Source organism: Syngnathus floridae, chromosome 9 (genome assembly GCF_059516105.1).
Source record: "Syngnathus floridae isolate MCC-2025c chromosome 9, RoL_Sflo_1.0, whole genome shotgun sequence".
NCBI lineage: Eukaryota > Metazoa > Chordata > Actinopteri > Syngnathiformes > Syngnathidae > Syngnathus > Syngnathus floridae.
This window is the reverse complement of record NC_142421.1, coordinates 9,990,844-10,007,084: the sequence shown is the minus strand read 5'-3', so window position 1 is coordinate 10,007,084 and position 16,241 is coordinate 9,990,844. Positions and strand designations below refer to the sequence as shown.

Genomic DNA, 16,241 nt, shown 5'->3' with positions numbered 1-16,241 from the left:
TGAGGCTCTATTTTCATAGACACTCGGAATGAAAGGCAGTCTCTAAGTGCCCACATTTCACCATGACCCGTGATTGCCTGGCCAACTTTACATCATGGAGGACCGCATGCAAATCCTTAACTGTCCATTTCTGGCACAGTGGCACACCTCTTAAATATTTGATAAGTTCGAACTCGAGATAGTTCTTAACCTGGGTCCTATAATGGTAGTGTGCATGGTACCTAATAAAGGGTCCAGCAAGTGCATAGGGCGGTACTCCCATCCAGAGGCAATTTCATCCCAAGTGAGTATACCCTACAGCACATATTGTCTTGCTATATGTATCTGCAACAAACCATCTGGATTTTTTTCCTCAAGCAATTTTACGAGACCGACTGCCTCATGGGGCTCACTGTGGTGCCACAACGGATTCAGTTATGAGGTGGGCTCATTTTGGTGGTAAGTGTGAGCGTGCATGTGTGTGTGTGTTAGCCGACTGGCTGAGTCTGTAGGCTGCCTCAAGCTGATAGATGGTGGAGTCTTCTGGCTTCGAAAATGCTTTTCAGCCTGTCAGCAGTATGAGAGTGAGACATTGTGTGTGTGGAGCACGCAGCTGTGTTTACAAGGGAAGGCTCCACACTCTTGAGGATGAATCTGCCTCGGCTCGCAACACAAGGCTGGATCATATGGACACAAAGCAACAGCACACCACCTTCAGCACCGCACGGCCTCTGCCACTTTGTCTTCCAATTAGCCACGGCGTTGCTGCTGAGGTGAGATAACAAAAGAAGCTTGTATCCCCTACAGACCTCACTAGAGGACCTTTATTAGCGTATTGATAACGCCGACATGTCAACACTGCCCCCACTTGCCTGGAAGGATGCCCACATGTTCTCCAAGAGGGGCTATCACCAAAGTGGGTACAAAAAGAAAACAGCAGGAAACATCATCAGGCAAGATGCTACATGCTGTAATTAGTGAGACACGATGGACAATAAATAGGAATTATGGGAATGCACAGTAAATTAAAAAAAAAAGATTATCCCATTAAATGACACAAAAAAATGTCTGGAATGTACGAAAAGATTTAGCATAAGTCATCATGCAGTCAGTGGTGCAAACAGCATTTTTTTTCTCTGCCAACTGATATTTTTTCCTTCAACATTGCAACTGTTTACAAGTATTTAAATAACAAAATCAAATTAATTCATATGAATAAGTATTAGGGCCACATTGAAAAAAATGAACGTGGGGGTAGTAGTATTACTAATAAATTTCTCATGTTTTTAATACTACAAGTATCAACTTGAATTTCTAGAAGAAAAATCTTGATATTATATTGTGGGAAAAATTATTACATTTCATCAAATTTAAAAAAGAGGGAATAATAATAAATAAAAATAGGAAGAATTAAGTCGTGTTATATATTTACAAAAGAGAAAAATCTATCAGTGTTTGAAAAGTTTTGAACTTATTCTTGTTTTAACCTTAACCTTACAACTTTTATTCATGTAATGAACTTTTTACCAATGTAGCCCTAATACTATAAATATAAGATTTTCATCACTAGCAACAGTGTTCAAGTTAGCACCACATAGTACATAAAATTACATTAAGTCCACTTGCAAAGAAAAAAACACACACAAAAAAAGCCATTGGATCAAAAAATAAAACAGTTAGTTTATGTGCATGAATGCTAATGTAAAAAAAAAAGAAGATTGTCTCCTTTATCCCACAAATAATCAAAAAAGTGGTACAAATTTGGGGGTTCCGTGTTTACATTCTCTGTTTTGGTCATTTGAGTTTTAGGGTTAGTACATAGTTTAGAACACAAAAATAAACCTTCAATTGAAAACACTAGTGTAGACATTTCATTTCTTGATATTAACTGGGAAAAAAAACAGTAGACTGAGAAGCCTGAAGGCACTTTGCGAATTTGAATTGAAAGTGTTGTATCCCTGCATGTATAGAATGTGTTTTTAAGTTAAGGAAAGCAACAACTGGAGACTTTGCTCAGTTCCACAGAGGGCTGCTTGTAAATGACTTTGAGTGCGGCTTTACGTTAAATAGAAATGGGGTCAGTTCAATTGCAGAGTGCAGGTCAGGCTCCCAGTGTGCGTGCTCATAAAACACAACATGCATCCGCTTCAAATGTCCCAGCTGTCACTAAAGTACTGGTCCTCTTCCTCCTCTTCTTCCTCCTCCAAAATCCCATTTTCCACAGGCTCGTCATCATCCCGCAATTCACCAACATGCGCGTCCTCCTCGACTTTCTCGCTGAGTAGGGTGAGCATGTTTTGCAAAGTGGTTTTAACTTCCTGAACTTGCCTCTCCAGCGACTGTGCGATGTCAGTTAAGGAAGACTGAGATGGAGTTAGAGACCTTCATTGATATCAGCCTTACGAACAGCAGGACAAAATGCGACACTTGTGGCTCTCGACGTTTGACAGTAATAGCGGTGACCCGATGAAGGCATCAATGTCCAATTTGGCTAAAGAACTGATTACTGGGACAGATCATCACGCCGTAGTCAATTTAACCCCATGCACTCAAAGAGTGAATTGCAGCAATTCGCTATTCATGATCTCATCAGCGGTGCTGGGTGGCAGGACCCCCGCAAAGCAGCTGCATTATTCATGACACATCAATGAACGGGATGGAGGCCGTCCTCACAGGGGACTTGTTTAACCTGCTTGGAAATCCAAATCAAGCCTGCGAGGGTCCGGCTTAAGCGTTAAATCAAAGGGGCGGGCTTGTGGCAGATGGAACCCGATGGCTCGTTTTACACTTTCAATGGGCACAGATTGTCTCCATCCATAATTAAACGGCCATTAAAAAAGACCAGATTCCACAGAAGGTTGTTGAAGGTGTACTCCAACCATGGCTTCTTTTGACGTTTAGAAGCAACACATACAGGGTGTCTCGAAAAAATACAAAAGCAATTGATAAGACGTGTATGGCTACCAGATAATTCCTCATAACTCATTGACCATTTTTCTAATTATGACACAATATTTTAGGGTATCTACAGTACGTGGCATCTTGAGCCCAACTGGTTTCTAACAGACTAGCACAAAACACACCTGAAATGCCACAAGCCTTATCTCGCAATTGTGCATGGCTTGAAAATTTTACACACGTAGCTCATTCCAGTCTTGTAACATATTCCAGTTATAAGTTTTGAATAAATATTTTTCTGGAATTTTGTGGTTGTCTGTCCTCACAGAGGACACACAGGGGCAATTTTTTTGGATCTTCAGATTTCTTTGGCACCTGTTGCATTATCATTGGTTTCTGTTTCATTTCTACAATCGTGTCCAGTTTCCTCAGTGACCTCAAACAATCACTATGCATATTTCCAAGCAGCAAAAACACACAAAGTTCGCGAAGAAGCGAATCTATCTTTGACATCTTGCTAACAGAGCAAAACGTCGTACTGGCGCTGATAACATGAAGGCCAACTGAAAAATCTGATTGGACATGAACAGACTGCGGAAAAGAAACAGGAAAATTGGATCTTTAATTGAATGTACAGGTACGGTGCCATTTGTGGAAAGTAAAGACTTGAGCTTGATCTTTAACCTCGTATTGGACTATCAACCGTTCTACAATGAATGAGGAAAAACACACTAATCTACATCCAATCAGCTTTCTAATTAGCACGGAAAATGAAGCATTGTGACCTGTAATCAGCTTCAACCCTTCCATGTGACTCATTACCATGGATATTATAATGTTCTCCAAGCCAGATCCAGCAGGCAGGAACAGGTGCAGGGTGGATGGAAGGTGTGTGCGTTCAATGAAAAGATGAAGTTGAAGGTATGAAAGCTTTGCAGTCGTGATAGTGACATTCCTCTATTTGCCACTGCGCTGCCCCTGTCTGCCTACTTTAATCTCAGTGCCTGAGAATGGCAGCCCGCATTTGTGACTCTCCAATAACCTCACTTGGACTTTTACCATGTTATTTTCTCGATAGCACATCCTGCCTGTCAAGAGAAATAGGCCCGATTCCCACTCAGCTTCAATTCCGTTGAATGTCAGATACGACAGCTTGAGCTATGTCTTCTCCGCCTAACATTAGAGTGCTAACATTTGGTAGCATGCGAGTTGCTAAGCCTCCAGGAAACAGCAGATCGCAAATATAAATTGGAGAGAAAGAGCAACATCTTAATACCTGTATACTTGGAGCGAAAGGATATCAGCGAGGGCCTGGTCCCGGTTCTCTATGGCCGTCTGTAAGTCATCCTCCAAGGTCATTAGTCGGTCACTGATCAGCTCGCAGCGCTCGGAGAGGTCTGCTGCCTCGTCATCGCTGGACACGTCCTGCTGGGAGATTGGCAACAGCGGAGGAAGGAAAAATGTCTGAATGTTTGAATTAATTCAGCTTGGCCAAGTACATTGCTATAAATGGCATAAAACTTTCTCCATTTGGACTACACCCAAGAGTCTCAGAGTATCATCAAACCAGTGTGCAATGTGTTGGTATCTGATAACCCTCCAGGCATCTGCTAGTCAATATTGACTTCTTGGATTGAATTTTGTCTGAGGAGAAGAAACAATGCCTGGCAATGTTTTTTTTAGCGCGTGTATACACAGACCCATCAGAACATTATGATCATTTGCACAATTTTACACCATCCAATAGAAGTGCTGCAGCAAAACGTCTGCGTTTAAAAGGATACGAATGCTCAGTTTTGAAGATGTGGAGTAGAATTGTGTATCATAATACCAAGGAATAAGGAATAATAGCTAGAGTTTGGTTCAGCAATAAAAAGTGAAAATTAAAAAGCTTTAGTTAGGAGATAACCAGTATGGATTCGTGTTTTGTGGGAAATGTTTGAAATAATGAGCTCTGTGTGCTCTTAAGTGCTTTAAAGATTTTATAAATGGGAAAAAACAAACTCTTTTGAGCAATGTGCCTTCAATTTTTGCGGCAGGATTTACATATCCTCTTTTGCTAAGTGAACCTCCAGTTATAGATTAATTGTCGTGCTTAATATTGGCTGACACCTTACAACAAGTCCATTTAGTTGAGATGTCTCGGATGTAGAATGTGTATTTTGAATAAGCGTAGAAGTGTTGCACGGCAAAATATAGGGCTGCCAAAGTGTCTGTCAGTAGCCTGCCAAGGTCATCAAGTCCGCACTAAACATCGGGGTTATGTACTACCGGTGACCTCCGCTGTGCTGCAAGGATGGAGCACTGCATGATGGGAAAGTCAGTTTGATGTGGGAGCACAGTGCAGTAGGGCACTTAAGCATTGAGGGAACAGAGCCGGCCATAATTAGAGCAGCCTCTTTTGAAGACATCGTGTCCTATTTTTTTTTCCTTCTGTATCAGGCAAGGTGAACACATATACACAATTACACAAAAGAGTACACACAGACACTTAAACACACACACACACAAACAAATGCAAGAGAGTCACATTTGACTCATGGCTACAGGTTGAAAATATCAACTCCCTGCAGCTCAAAGATGTCACAGCAATGAGAGTAGAGTCAATTCTCTACATTGTGTATATCACTCTCTCTTAGATGATACAACACATGTTCAACAAACAACAAGTTAAAGCCAGAGGCACTACATCGTGACGGAGCAGCCGTCTCCAAACCAATTGAGATTAACGAACAAAAACAGCACAGGTAATGATTCGAGATAATGCCTTCAAGATAACATTCTCCATTGTGAGGCACTTTAAGTGTATGTCAGTCCTCACCACATATGAAACTAGGATTCATGTCCTCCATCAACAAAAGGAAAGCCCGCTGAGCTAAAGCGTCGCTGTGCTGTTTGTTTTCAGGCTGTAAAGGTTAGCAGCTTCTTTAGCAGATAAGAGAACCGTGTTTGTGTAGCTGATTGATTCTATTCTCCAGCCTCCAGTCGCTCTTGCTAAAAGTCAATACGACCTGAGGAGAGAAAGCCCAGTGTACACACTGTGACATTCTTGATAGGTTTGTTTGTAAGTTTTTACAAAGAAGATATTCAACCCTTCAACAGCCGTCATTGTGATCAACACAATACAATAATTCTTGCTATTGACAAATGTGATTTCGGTGTCATTTGCATGTCAAATTGCATAAGTGAGACTTGCCAGCACCGACACTGCATAGTGGCAGTTTGATGAACATTAGTTGTAATGTTCAGGGACCCCCAGTAAACAAAGCAGGCATAATCAAATTATGTCGAAATGCAATACTCGGATGCACGCAGGCCTTGTCATAGTTATCTCGGCAATCAAGACTCAAAGGCTGCATGTGACTGTTGTGCTCCCCCAGGGTGCTGCTCAGTCAGACATTGTAAAATGCATAAACACAGCACCGGCTTTACATTCATGGTGAGGGTAACTTAAAAATACAAAACAATCTTAACCAAAAACCTCCAATTTTCTCAAAAGCTGAGTGTGCCTGATAATCCGGTGCGCCTTATATATGGACCAATATTGAGGCACTACGGCAGGCGTGTCCAAATATATGGATTTATGTATGGGCAAAGTTTTAAAATGGGCCATTCATTGAAGGTGCGCCTTCTAATCCGGTGCGCCTTATAGTGCGGAAAATACAGTACAAATTTGCTTGAATGCTGGTCCCACGGGATAAAGTACACTAATTTTTTTACTACTTGTCCTACTCAGGATCACGTGTTTGCTGGTGCTAATCCAAACTGACTACGAAGGCAGAATTCACCCTGGACATGTCGCTATCCAAAAGCAGGAATCTATTAATACCATTGTAAACAATGATAAGTAGTTTGTGAAACACCACAATCCCATCAGAGCAAATGGTCACTACATATTTATTGCTAGCATCCTACCGCCATGCAGAATGAGGAGGGTGCTAAAAGAACCTTGAGAGGATAAAAGAACAATTAGAAGACATTAGAAGGAAATTGAGTAGTGCTGAAACACACACACGTAGCCACAAATCAATCTCCATTGCAGCGGCGGGGCAACAGCTTGGCAGCAGCTAAGTGGAAATCATTTACTTAAAGTCATTACGGAAAGGAGAAAGAGGTCAGAATGTGTTCTTGGCAGAGATTTCAGCACTGCCACAAAGCCGCAGCAACATCGTCAACGCCACCGGGATGAGTTGCCATCCAATTTCTGAAGTGGCAGTTTTCTCTTTAGGCATTCTTATTCGCTCCAGTGACATAATTCGAGTGTCAATCAAGAAGAAGTGCAACAGTGTTATGTTTCTAATATGTCACCATTTAGGTCTAATCTTATTAATAATCCAAGACAGGTGAATTCCAAGAAGTTATTCATCTACTGCATTACCTGAACTACAATGGCCAATCCCTGTGCAGCAGATGTAAATGGAAGAAGGTATGTGTGTATTTCAAGTATAAACATTAAAAAAAAAATTAAACTTTGCAAATAAGTAATCTGTCAAAAATGTAGCTGAGTCATGTTTGATTCAAGGTCAACTAATGGATTTTTTGTGTCCCGGCACACCAACATAAATAAAAGTGACACTTTAATTACAGTGGGAACATTCAGGCACACAGTGATGCTATTAACATTACCAACCTGTGGGTTGTTATCCTCCATGCAGAACAAAAACTCCTCCAATTTCTGCAACAAAAGGGAAACGTTTGTTGAAGCCACACAGACGTAAATCGGTTCATGAATTATTGAAAACGCAATTTATGTCGGTCGGCTACTCTACGTGAGCAGCAGGGCATAGTAATGACACTGGAATTATTCATTAGCAAATGTGATGAGAGAACAACAGACTAAATGGCTCATCTGGACAGCAGATTCCTTTGTTAGTATTCAAAGTGAGGTAATTATCTCATGCAGACCAACATATTGTTTTGTGGCTTCAGGCTATATGCTCATATGTAGACGAATAAGCATAGGTTCAATTATAAGTTTTAATTAAAAAACTTGTAAGACAAATGCAAGTCATTCAGTTTATGTTTTGGAGTAAATGTGAGTGAAGTTCACCTGCAGTTAACTGAAACGTTCACATATACAAACAGCCATTACATTTGTGGTCATAGCCGTTTACAGTACTAACACAAATTTATGGCATTCCATTTTAATGTGTTTTTGTTTTTTTTAGAGTAAAAACTGTAATTTTGCTGTCATCCAGCCATCTGATTTTACTCATTACATTGTATCCCGCAGCAACATAATCTGTCACATACTGTTTTGTGGTACTAAAAATATGAGTCTCGTTGTCTGTAGCCTTGAAAACATGTCAACTGGATAAGAATTACTGTGACAGTTATTATTTTTCTTCGGTCTAAAAAAGCCATAATAATCTATCAGGATACAAAGGAAATATTTGGGGTTCTGATCTAGTTCTTTGCGTTATTTATGTTGTCAGTCAAACAGCAGAATTATTATATTAACATGTAGAAAATATATTTTGCCACATACATAAATATTGCTAAATACACACTTGTTTATAACTTGGGGTGGAGATGAAAGAATGAACTGCACACAGCTCGTTTGGCTCTCTCACCTTTGACTTCTTGGAGAAATGTTAGGAGAGGCTAGGCTTTAGCAGGAAAACAAAGGCAGAGAGAAACAAAAGGAAAGCAGAAAGAAGATTCGTGCGGTTCATTTAATGCAGTTTGGCAGTGTTTAAGAGAGGTTAAGAGGGCACAGGTGCAAAATGTAGATTTAGGGTTGTGCAAAGCAGGATGGTTATCAGCTCTAATGGGGAGTAAGAAACTGTGAAGGTGCATTTAGCAAAACTGACACACTTTTCATGCAGTCCGAGCATCTCATGCTGAGGCAGGCAGTTTGTAATTCAGAACATGAGCCTCTGCTAAAAAACTGCAAATATTACATTTCTGAGAGGCAATGTAGCAAATATAGCTGCACAAAAAAAAAACATGTCTGGCAAGTTCTCTTTTTTTATTATTATTTGGATGGCTGCTGGCTATGTTGACTTTGTTCTTATCTCAGACGAGACTGTCGACATTGTGGGTGGAAGCAAGTGTGAGGAGAGGAGCGAACAATTCGGGATCTACCCTGGAGCAATGACTTCAAATCACTGGTGAAATCGTTCCCATACACATGCATGCACACGCCCACAAGAATTCTTACTCACAGAACAAAATGGTAGGATTTTTAGAATGAAGGGCAATATGTGTAGTTGTCTCTCAAATGTCTTTAGTTCATAATTGGAAATAGAAAACAGTAATAAGAGTGCGACACATCTTACTGTTACTGTACAAAATTAGCATGTTTGCCAAACTAATAATGGTGAATGTGAAATCTTTGGCTTGTGTAAGGAATATGTAAAGTAAAAAGTAATAAAATAATAAGTAAAACGTCACAAAGGGCCATTTTTTTAGATGTATATCTCACTTTACATGCATTTACATGTAGAGGTTGTGTTACCTTAGTGAACTCAGAGTTTTGTAAATTGGCTTCGGGACACCAGCGGCCGCCTAAAGCTGTCAACATGGCGCTGTCTTCTTCCTCTTTGGCGCACACTTGACTTGTAGCACAGTCAGTTGTGGCGAGATGGTCGTCCACGTCAGCTCCGCAACAGATGGACGTCCGTAGCTGCAAGCCTCGTAAGAACAGGTGACATGCCTCCAGGTCGGCCTCCCAAATCCGCTCCAAGCCGGAACAGCTACAGCTAACATCCAATGAAAATATAAACAAGACAGCGTATGTCAATGCGAGACAATATTTTCATTCAGCAATTTTATGCAAGCATAATAACAAAAATAGAAGTCACGAGTGATTCTTGCTCATGCAACAAATGACAAAACAATTATGTAACTGAATATAATTTAAAGGGTGATCAAAAATGAAAATTTAAAGACTAACAAAGTGATTAATCTCCAGAGGAGTTTGTGACGGTGATTTCTTGCTCAGGGAATGATTTGCATCAAATTGTCAAAGCTACATTTCTTTAAAAGAAAAAGCATCCATAAATTATTCACCTCAGATCTCTGATCTGTTTACGAGCTATTTTTTTACTGACCTTTGTCTTTTCCTAACCTTTAGGTAACGCATCATTTCTGAAGATGTGTAGCCACAGGTGACATTTGGGCAACCAAATGTATTGACCTTGTTTCTCTGTATTTTTTTTCCCTCCCTCCAAACAGAATGGGAAAATGTCACACTCAAGGAAAAACATAAATTGCTTAAGCCATAAAAAAAAAATACAGACGACACCGTCATGTGCAGGAAAACAAATGGAGAGTTACAAGATGTGTTGGAAAGTGTAACTGTGATCCCATTTCAATGAACCCATTTCTAGTTGCTGCCCTATCACAAAATTTCAAAAGCAAATTGATTTAAAAGTAATCATAAAATAATAAAAAATAATAAAAAATAATAATAAATAAAAAGTCATTATTATATATTATAAATTATTATACAGAGGTGAATTCTCAAAAAAAAAGGTATGCAGACAGTGTGAAATCTGCCTCCCTATTTCATGCTTTTCGGCAGTAATGAAGCTCCTGAAAATTGAATTCCACTTTTTATTCCAGCTCATCTCCTACCTGCAAAAGGCTGCCAGCTCTGTGCCCTGCCAGTGGCCTGCCCATCAGCCGTCGTCTAACCTTCATTTTGGCACACAGGTGATAGAAAAATTGCTCATCCCAGCAGTCCTGCACTTGGTGATTTAGCACTCAATGCTGTTTCTTCTCAACTGTGTTGAAGTGGGCTGCACCCGCTGAGCCATGCTATTGTTACATTGCTTCTTTTGAAGAGGTGAGAACACACAAACAATTGAGAAATTAATTGGAAAATCTTCTCAAAATGTCAAAGTTGGCCACATCTATCACAAAATGCCCTCTTGCTGTGACTGCTGCTTTTAAGGCTTTTTTTGCTAAATCGTCAAACAATACAACAGCTCCGAAGCAGCGCTGTGATGGTGGCATCCTGGAGCTCATCTGTCTCAGCTTCTTAGCCACGGGTTAATTGGTGGCAGCCACTCAGCCTGCTGTCTGACAGTGACAGGGTGTGGGCGTGCTGCTTCGTTGTCCTTGGGCCCTCCACCCTGCAACTGCTGACTGGCAGGACTGATGTTGCAAGTTAGGGAGAACCAAAGCTTGTAAGGACTGTATTTATTGTTGCTTCTTTTTCTGCACAGGGATGTCTCCATGTGATATGTGAATGTCCCACAATTAGAAGCGCTACTTTGATTGGCAGCAAATGGCATCATTGTGTTCACACCCACAACGGCCCAAGCTGCCCTTTTTTAAATGAGCCCACTTGTGGACATCTGTAAAATTACCAATAGCTGGTCTACGTCTGTCCAGATTTATGACATGCCTCGCACCACACTTGCACTTGTAACGAAAATAGAGCCCTCAGTGTCAAGTGGGCTCAACCATGGCACAGATATAGTGATGCATTGTGTGAGTACATCTCAAAGGCGAGGAGAAGTCACTCTTTTATTTTCTTTGCTGTCACCAAAACCTTGTCGTTTCCTTAGATATCCAATATTTCTGATGTTAGGTGAGCAAAAGAACAACTGGAAAATCATTCCTTTTGGCTCAACTTGTACATCACAAGGTTTTTGGGTTAATATATATTGAGTCAACCTTGGGGCAATAACCACTTTTTCAAACACGTGCCTTCAATTTGGAAATGCTCATTTGCAATACCCACAGGCTTGGCTATAAACCAACCCATTAGAAGCTAACGGAACCAACCACATCATTATAAGATGAAAGAAATTAGGATATTATTTCACAAAAGTGGTGACAGCACTGACAGAGTTTATACAGAGCAGTGATAAAACATGAAAAAAAATGTTCCTCAATTGGGGTTTCTTTTACAAAATACAAAAAGTGAATTGAAAAATGTCTTAGTAGTAAGGAATGAGAGACCTAATTGTGTCAACATCTCACATAGCACACTAAGCAGAGGTGCTGTTAACATGGTAAGAACCAAGGCAGTGACTATAGGAGGGAGTGTGATGGATGATGCATGGCGCGGTGAATGCTTTGTGAGGTGGGTGGTTTGGTTTCTGCGAGGTTTGTAAAGCAGCCATCCGAGCAACCATGGTTGCTCTGTTCGACACAATTCACACGTGACAGACGCTGCTTGGATGCTCCCAGAGCACCTTGAGCTCAAAGAGCATGTTTTTTTTTGTTTTGCATTACAATTATAGGAGAGAAATGATCAATGGCACTCCAATTTTACTTGAATGAAAGCAAAGTATTTTGTTTAGGTAGAAAAATATAGACTCGCATTAAATGACTGCTCGTCTCAACACGGTGTTCTTGTCCAAATGACACGTTTACAGCATCAATGCAGCTTTGACATCAGGTTCTAGTCTTTAGCAAGGAAGAGATAATTGCTTTTTTTTTTTTCAAAAGCATCCGTCACCACGGAGACCAGACGTCTCACCAGCGCATGTACATTTCTCCCTCCCCCAACCTTCCTCTGTATCCTCACCTCCTGTCACCGCGGCACTCCATCACCACTGATATACATTGAAGTTGAATGATAACATTTACAGTGGATGATGGATGCTTGTGCACGTTCATGCAGGTTATTGTACAGCACATTTCAGCGAAATATGTCTTATTGTGCCACACGGAAGCAGCACAACAAATCCACCAGGTGTTATCTGGAGCTGCATTGTTACATTTTTGGCTTTGTCTGCCTCAAAATGCACTGATTCAAATAGAATATAAACAGTAGGGAATAAAAATTACATTTCATCCAACCAGCTATCATCAACTTCCATTTTCTATAGTGGGTGAAAGCAAACTGAACTGGTCAATCACAGAGGAAGCTAACATACAACAGGGAACAATGATGTAGTTTACAATTTTTTTTTTTTACAATTATCACACTTGACAATGACATGTTTGAGACCACAAGCACTGGAAAGGAAAGATTTTCCAAAATACACCTGTGGCCTATGATCGCGAATATCACTATCTACATCTCTGAAGTCGACACAGTGAATTATTAATCCAGTGGAGTGAATTTGGGAACTCATGCATTCGTATCTGGTGAGCTCTGGCTGATTGAAGCAACATGTCCGACTCCTTACTGCAGGTGTGTCAAACTCATTTTTTTTGCAGGCCACATTGTAAGCATAGCTTCTTCCGGAGGGCCATTATGACTGTCAACCCAAATAAATGTATGAGCACCTCATATTATATGTAAGAAAAAGCTACAAAATAAAAAGACAAATAACTCGTTTTCAAATCAGACGAGTAAAAACTGGTCAAATATTTTAAAAAAACGATATTATTAAAAGTGACAATTTGCAATTCTAGTAATGACACACGAATTTGATGCACAATTTGTCTTCGCGGGCCACATAAAATGATATGGCGGGCCGTATCTGGCCCCCGGGCCTTGAGTTTGACACCTGTGCCTTATTGTTTCCTCCCAGATTGCAAAATTATGCAGCTAAGGTTAACAAAATGTCCTTAAGTGTGAATGTGAATGATTATCTGTGAGTGACTAGCAATCAGTCCAAAATGCACCCTGCCTCTCATCCAAAACTCTGTTGAGCACCAGCTCACTCATTACCCGAATGGAACAAGCACTTCCAAAAATTGAATATTGATTTTTTTCTCTTTTTTTTTGCATAAAATATATTACAGAAAGGAGAGAAAAGTTGCAAGTACTGCTGTAAGTACATAAAGGCAAAGGAAATCTGTAGAAGGGGGAGTAGAAGCTGTCAAATAAGTCATTTGGGAGACACAGAGAAAAGTGAGAAAGGCTCTGGGGGCAAAAAAAAAAAAAAACATGATGAAAGGTGTGAAAGGAGCATGAGGTGTTGGATGAGTCAAGTGAGGAAAATGGCGGTGAGTCCTAAAGGCTTGTTGTTCTGTTTATGCCTTCATTTTTTCCAATTGGTGTATAAAAGGGGCTATTGTGTACTGTATTTGCTAACACAATAAAAACATTGACAAACAACTTACCTGTGCAACCTGTCTTCTAATAGCTCAATGTACTTGACGGCATTGTCTTTCAGTTGGCCTTCTACGTGGAGAGAACACAGGAAGAAAAATAGCACATTAAAGTCAATTGATGTAATTTGCTGCAAAACAATAACAGGGTATCTTGATAACAAAACCTTTGTCCTGAAGTCCATTCTGGATCACCACAGTTGGAGAGGCTATTGTTTGAGAGTGAAAAACAAGATTCGCTGTCTCTCTTTGTCAAGATGAACACATATAGTACTTGAGAAAATAAGGACAGAAACTTGAACTGACTACAGAGAACAATAACCTTTTCTCAGTCTACATGTCCTCATATCACACCAGTCTTTTTGCAGGGCTTTAAACTGGACGGCGTGTTGCTTTCTGTAGCCCCCTGCCGGCTTTGAGCGGTGCCTGAGGACGCAGACACGGGTTGGCTGAGCGTTACTTAAGGAGTTAGGATAAAGGCGGAGGCAAACTGAGCGTTGTTAATGAGCTCATGTATGAAACATGAAAATGTGCCCCCCTGCGGCAGCGCATCTTGAAACACAATGGGAGGCATTTATATATCAAATTGTTCTCTCATTCAAGTTTATGTATATGTTTTGGGAGAGTAGGAGGATCCCACACAATCAGGAGGGCCTGAGCAGAATTCAAATCCAGGACTTGAGTTCAACAGTGAAGCACATGTGCTACCCACTAACACACTGTGCTGCCCCAAATTAACCACGTGGTGGAAATTCCCCATGTACTAATTCTACTATCAGAGTGAGCTGAAGGTCATGTAGCAGTGCTTCTATTTAGATCTCACACCGAAAGGCGACAAGAAACCTAATTGGTGTTCCGAAGGATACTGTAGTTTGACATGCAATTTGTATTATTGTCTCCAAGGTGGTTATTAGACTGTGTCAGCTCCGGGATGAGACAGGCGACAGGGCAGACACAGCAAGGAGAAAGGCTGAGTAACACACACATACAAACACAGTTACACACACTTCTGTACACACTTCTGTGCAAACACAAAGTAGATAGTCTGGCTATTCCCAAACGCTGCATGTGCATGGAGAGGGAAAGATCTCGCGTGAGACAAACCTCCTCATCTCTGTATGTGGACAAGGCAGCTCACGTCCGACCTCTTTAATTGCTGCGTGATATCATATCCTGCCTGAATGTCTCCCACGTCAACTTTCATCCATGCATTCATTCATTTATTAAGTAGCATGCAAATAGATAGTCACTGAATTATACATGGCGCAGGCTTTAAGCCAGACTTTGGATCGATGATGGAATGTACAAATGAGAGATGACAAAGTAGGCGATGGCTTGAACAAGAGCAAGAGCCAGATTTAGATGTAATATATTGCAAGGAAAAGAACAAGACACAAGAAATGAAGATAGGTGATGCAGTGTATTGCCTTCATATGTCCTCATTCGCGAATCCTGTTATATGCTGAGAGGAGTCAGCGCGCCATCTTGTCGCCATGCCAACCGCCAGCAAAACTAATGAACCTTTGTGGGCATTACAGATGAAAGAAAACTAATAGAATAGGGGAAGCAGGCATCAAGCGGCAAAACCTACCCCTGTGCGAAATGAACCCAAGCAATGGGTGATATTACCACTTCCTGTAAGTCTGCAGGAGGCCATGTCATTTGGCAGACCATGTGAATTAAATCAGTACTAAAAAGCCATCGAAGATGAGAGGAGCTACTGTTGTAGTCCGTGATATATGAGGCCAAGCTCAGCCTCCCATTGTGACAGTGATCTCAGCAGGTGCTCAAAACACTCATTCCAGATCCCCAAGACTGGCTCCAAAAAGCCATCCAATCAAAATAAATACCCAACTAGTCATGACGCATTCCTTCATGTTCCAAATGATACTTTTGCTTTGATAGGGTTCAATATAATTTCTTTTTCTTGGCGTGGCTCACTAAGAAATAATTACACAACATTTAAAGTTGATGAAGAAGGAGATTATAATGCATCGTATTTATAGAGACAAAGCAAATCGAGCAGATTTATCACACGACGACACACAAAGTTAACAATGGGATTATATGAGCATTGGAAGAGCGATGTAATTGAAAATGAATAATACAGTAATTTCCTGACTGCCTCGTAACAATACCTAACATCTGTGGGGGCTTCCGTGTTGTCTAACAAATTAGAGTGCTAATGCAGCGCCAATGATATGCATGTTATAAAAGCCTGTGAATAATAAGACAGAAGAGCAATTGTGTGTCTTTGTAACCGAGCTGAAGGCATTGGCTGTGATAAATGTGTTCAAGCTCAGCTCCAGTTGCTTGAGAGCACAGCGCTGCAGGTAATATGAACACGCTCTGCATTATGCACACACTCACAATGCACAGTGTGGATTTATCTGAATGAA

At 40.7% G+C, this 16,241-nt stretch overlaps 1 protein-coding gene across 5 annotated transcripts in view; it reads right to left on the bottom strand.

Annotated features, from left to right (window-relative positions):
• Positions 1-771: 771 nt before the first annotated feature.
• Positions 772-16,241, bottom strand: part of disc1 (DISC1 scaffold protein) — a 34,089-nt gene continuing 18,619 nt past the window's right edge. For 3 of the 5 annotated variants that reach the window (XM_088384844.1, XM_088384839.1, XM_088384840.1), the window contains 5 exons: positions 13,855-13,915; positions 9,338-9,581; positions 7,508-7,552; positions 4,179-4,305; positions 772-2,320 (listed from right to left, as the gene is read on the bottom strand). In XM_088384844.1, the coding sequence (XP_088240970.1) occupies positions 2,127-2,320; positions 4,179-4,305; positions 7,508-7,552; positions 9,338-9,581; positions 13,855-13,915 (671 nt within the window). In that variant the 3' untranslated portion in view covers positions 772-2,126. Of the gene's footprint in view, positions 2,328-4,178; positions 4,306-7,507; positions 7,553-9,337; positions 9,582-13,854; positions 13,916-16,241 lie in introns of all 5 variants that reach the window. The other 2 variants (XM_088384842.1, XM_088384843.1) reach the window with 2 other exon arrangements.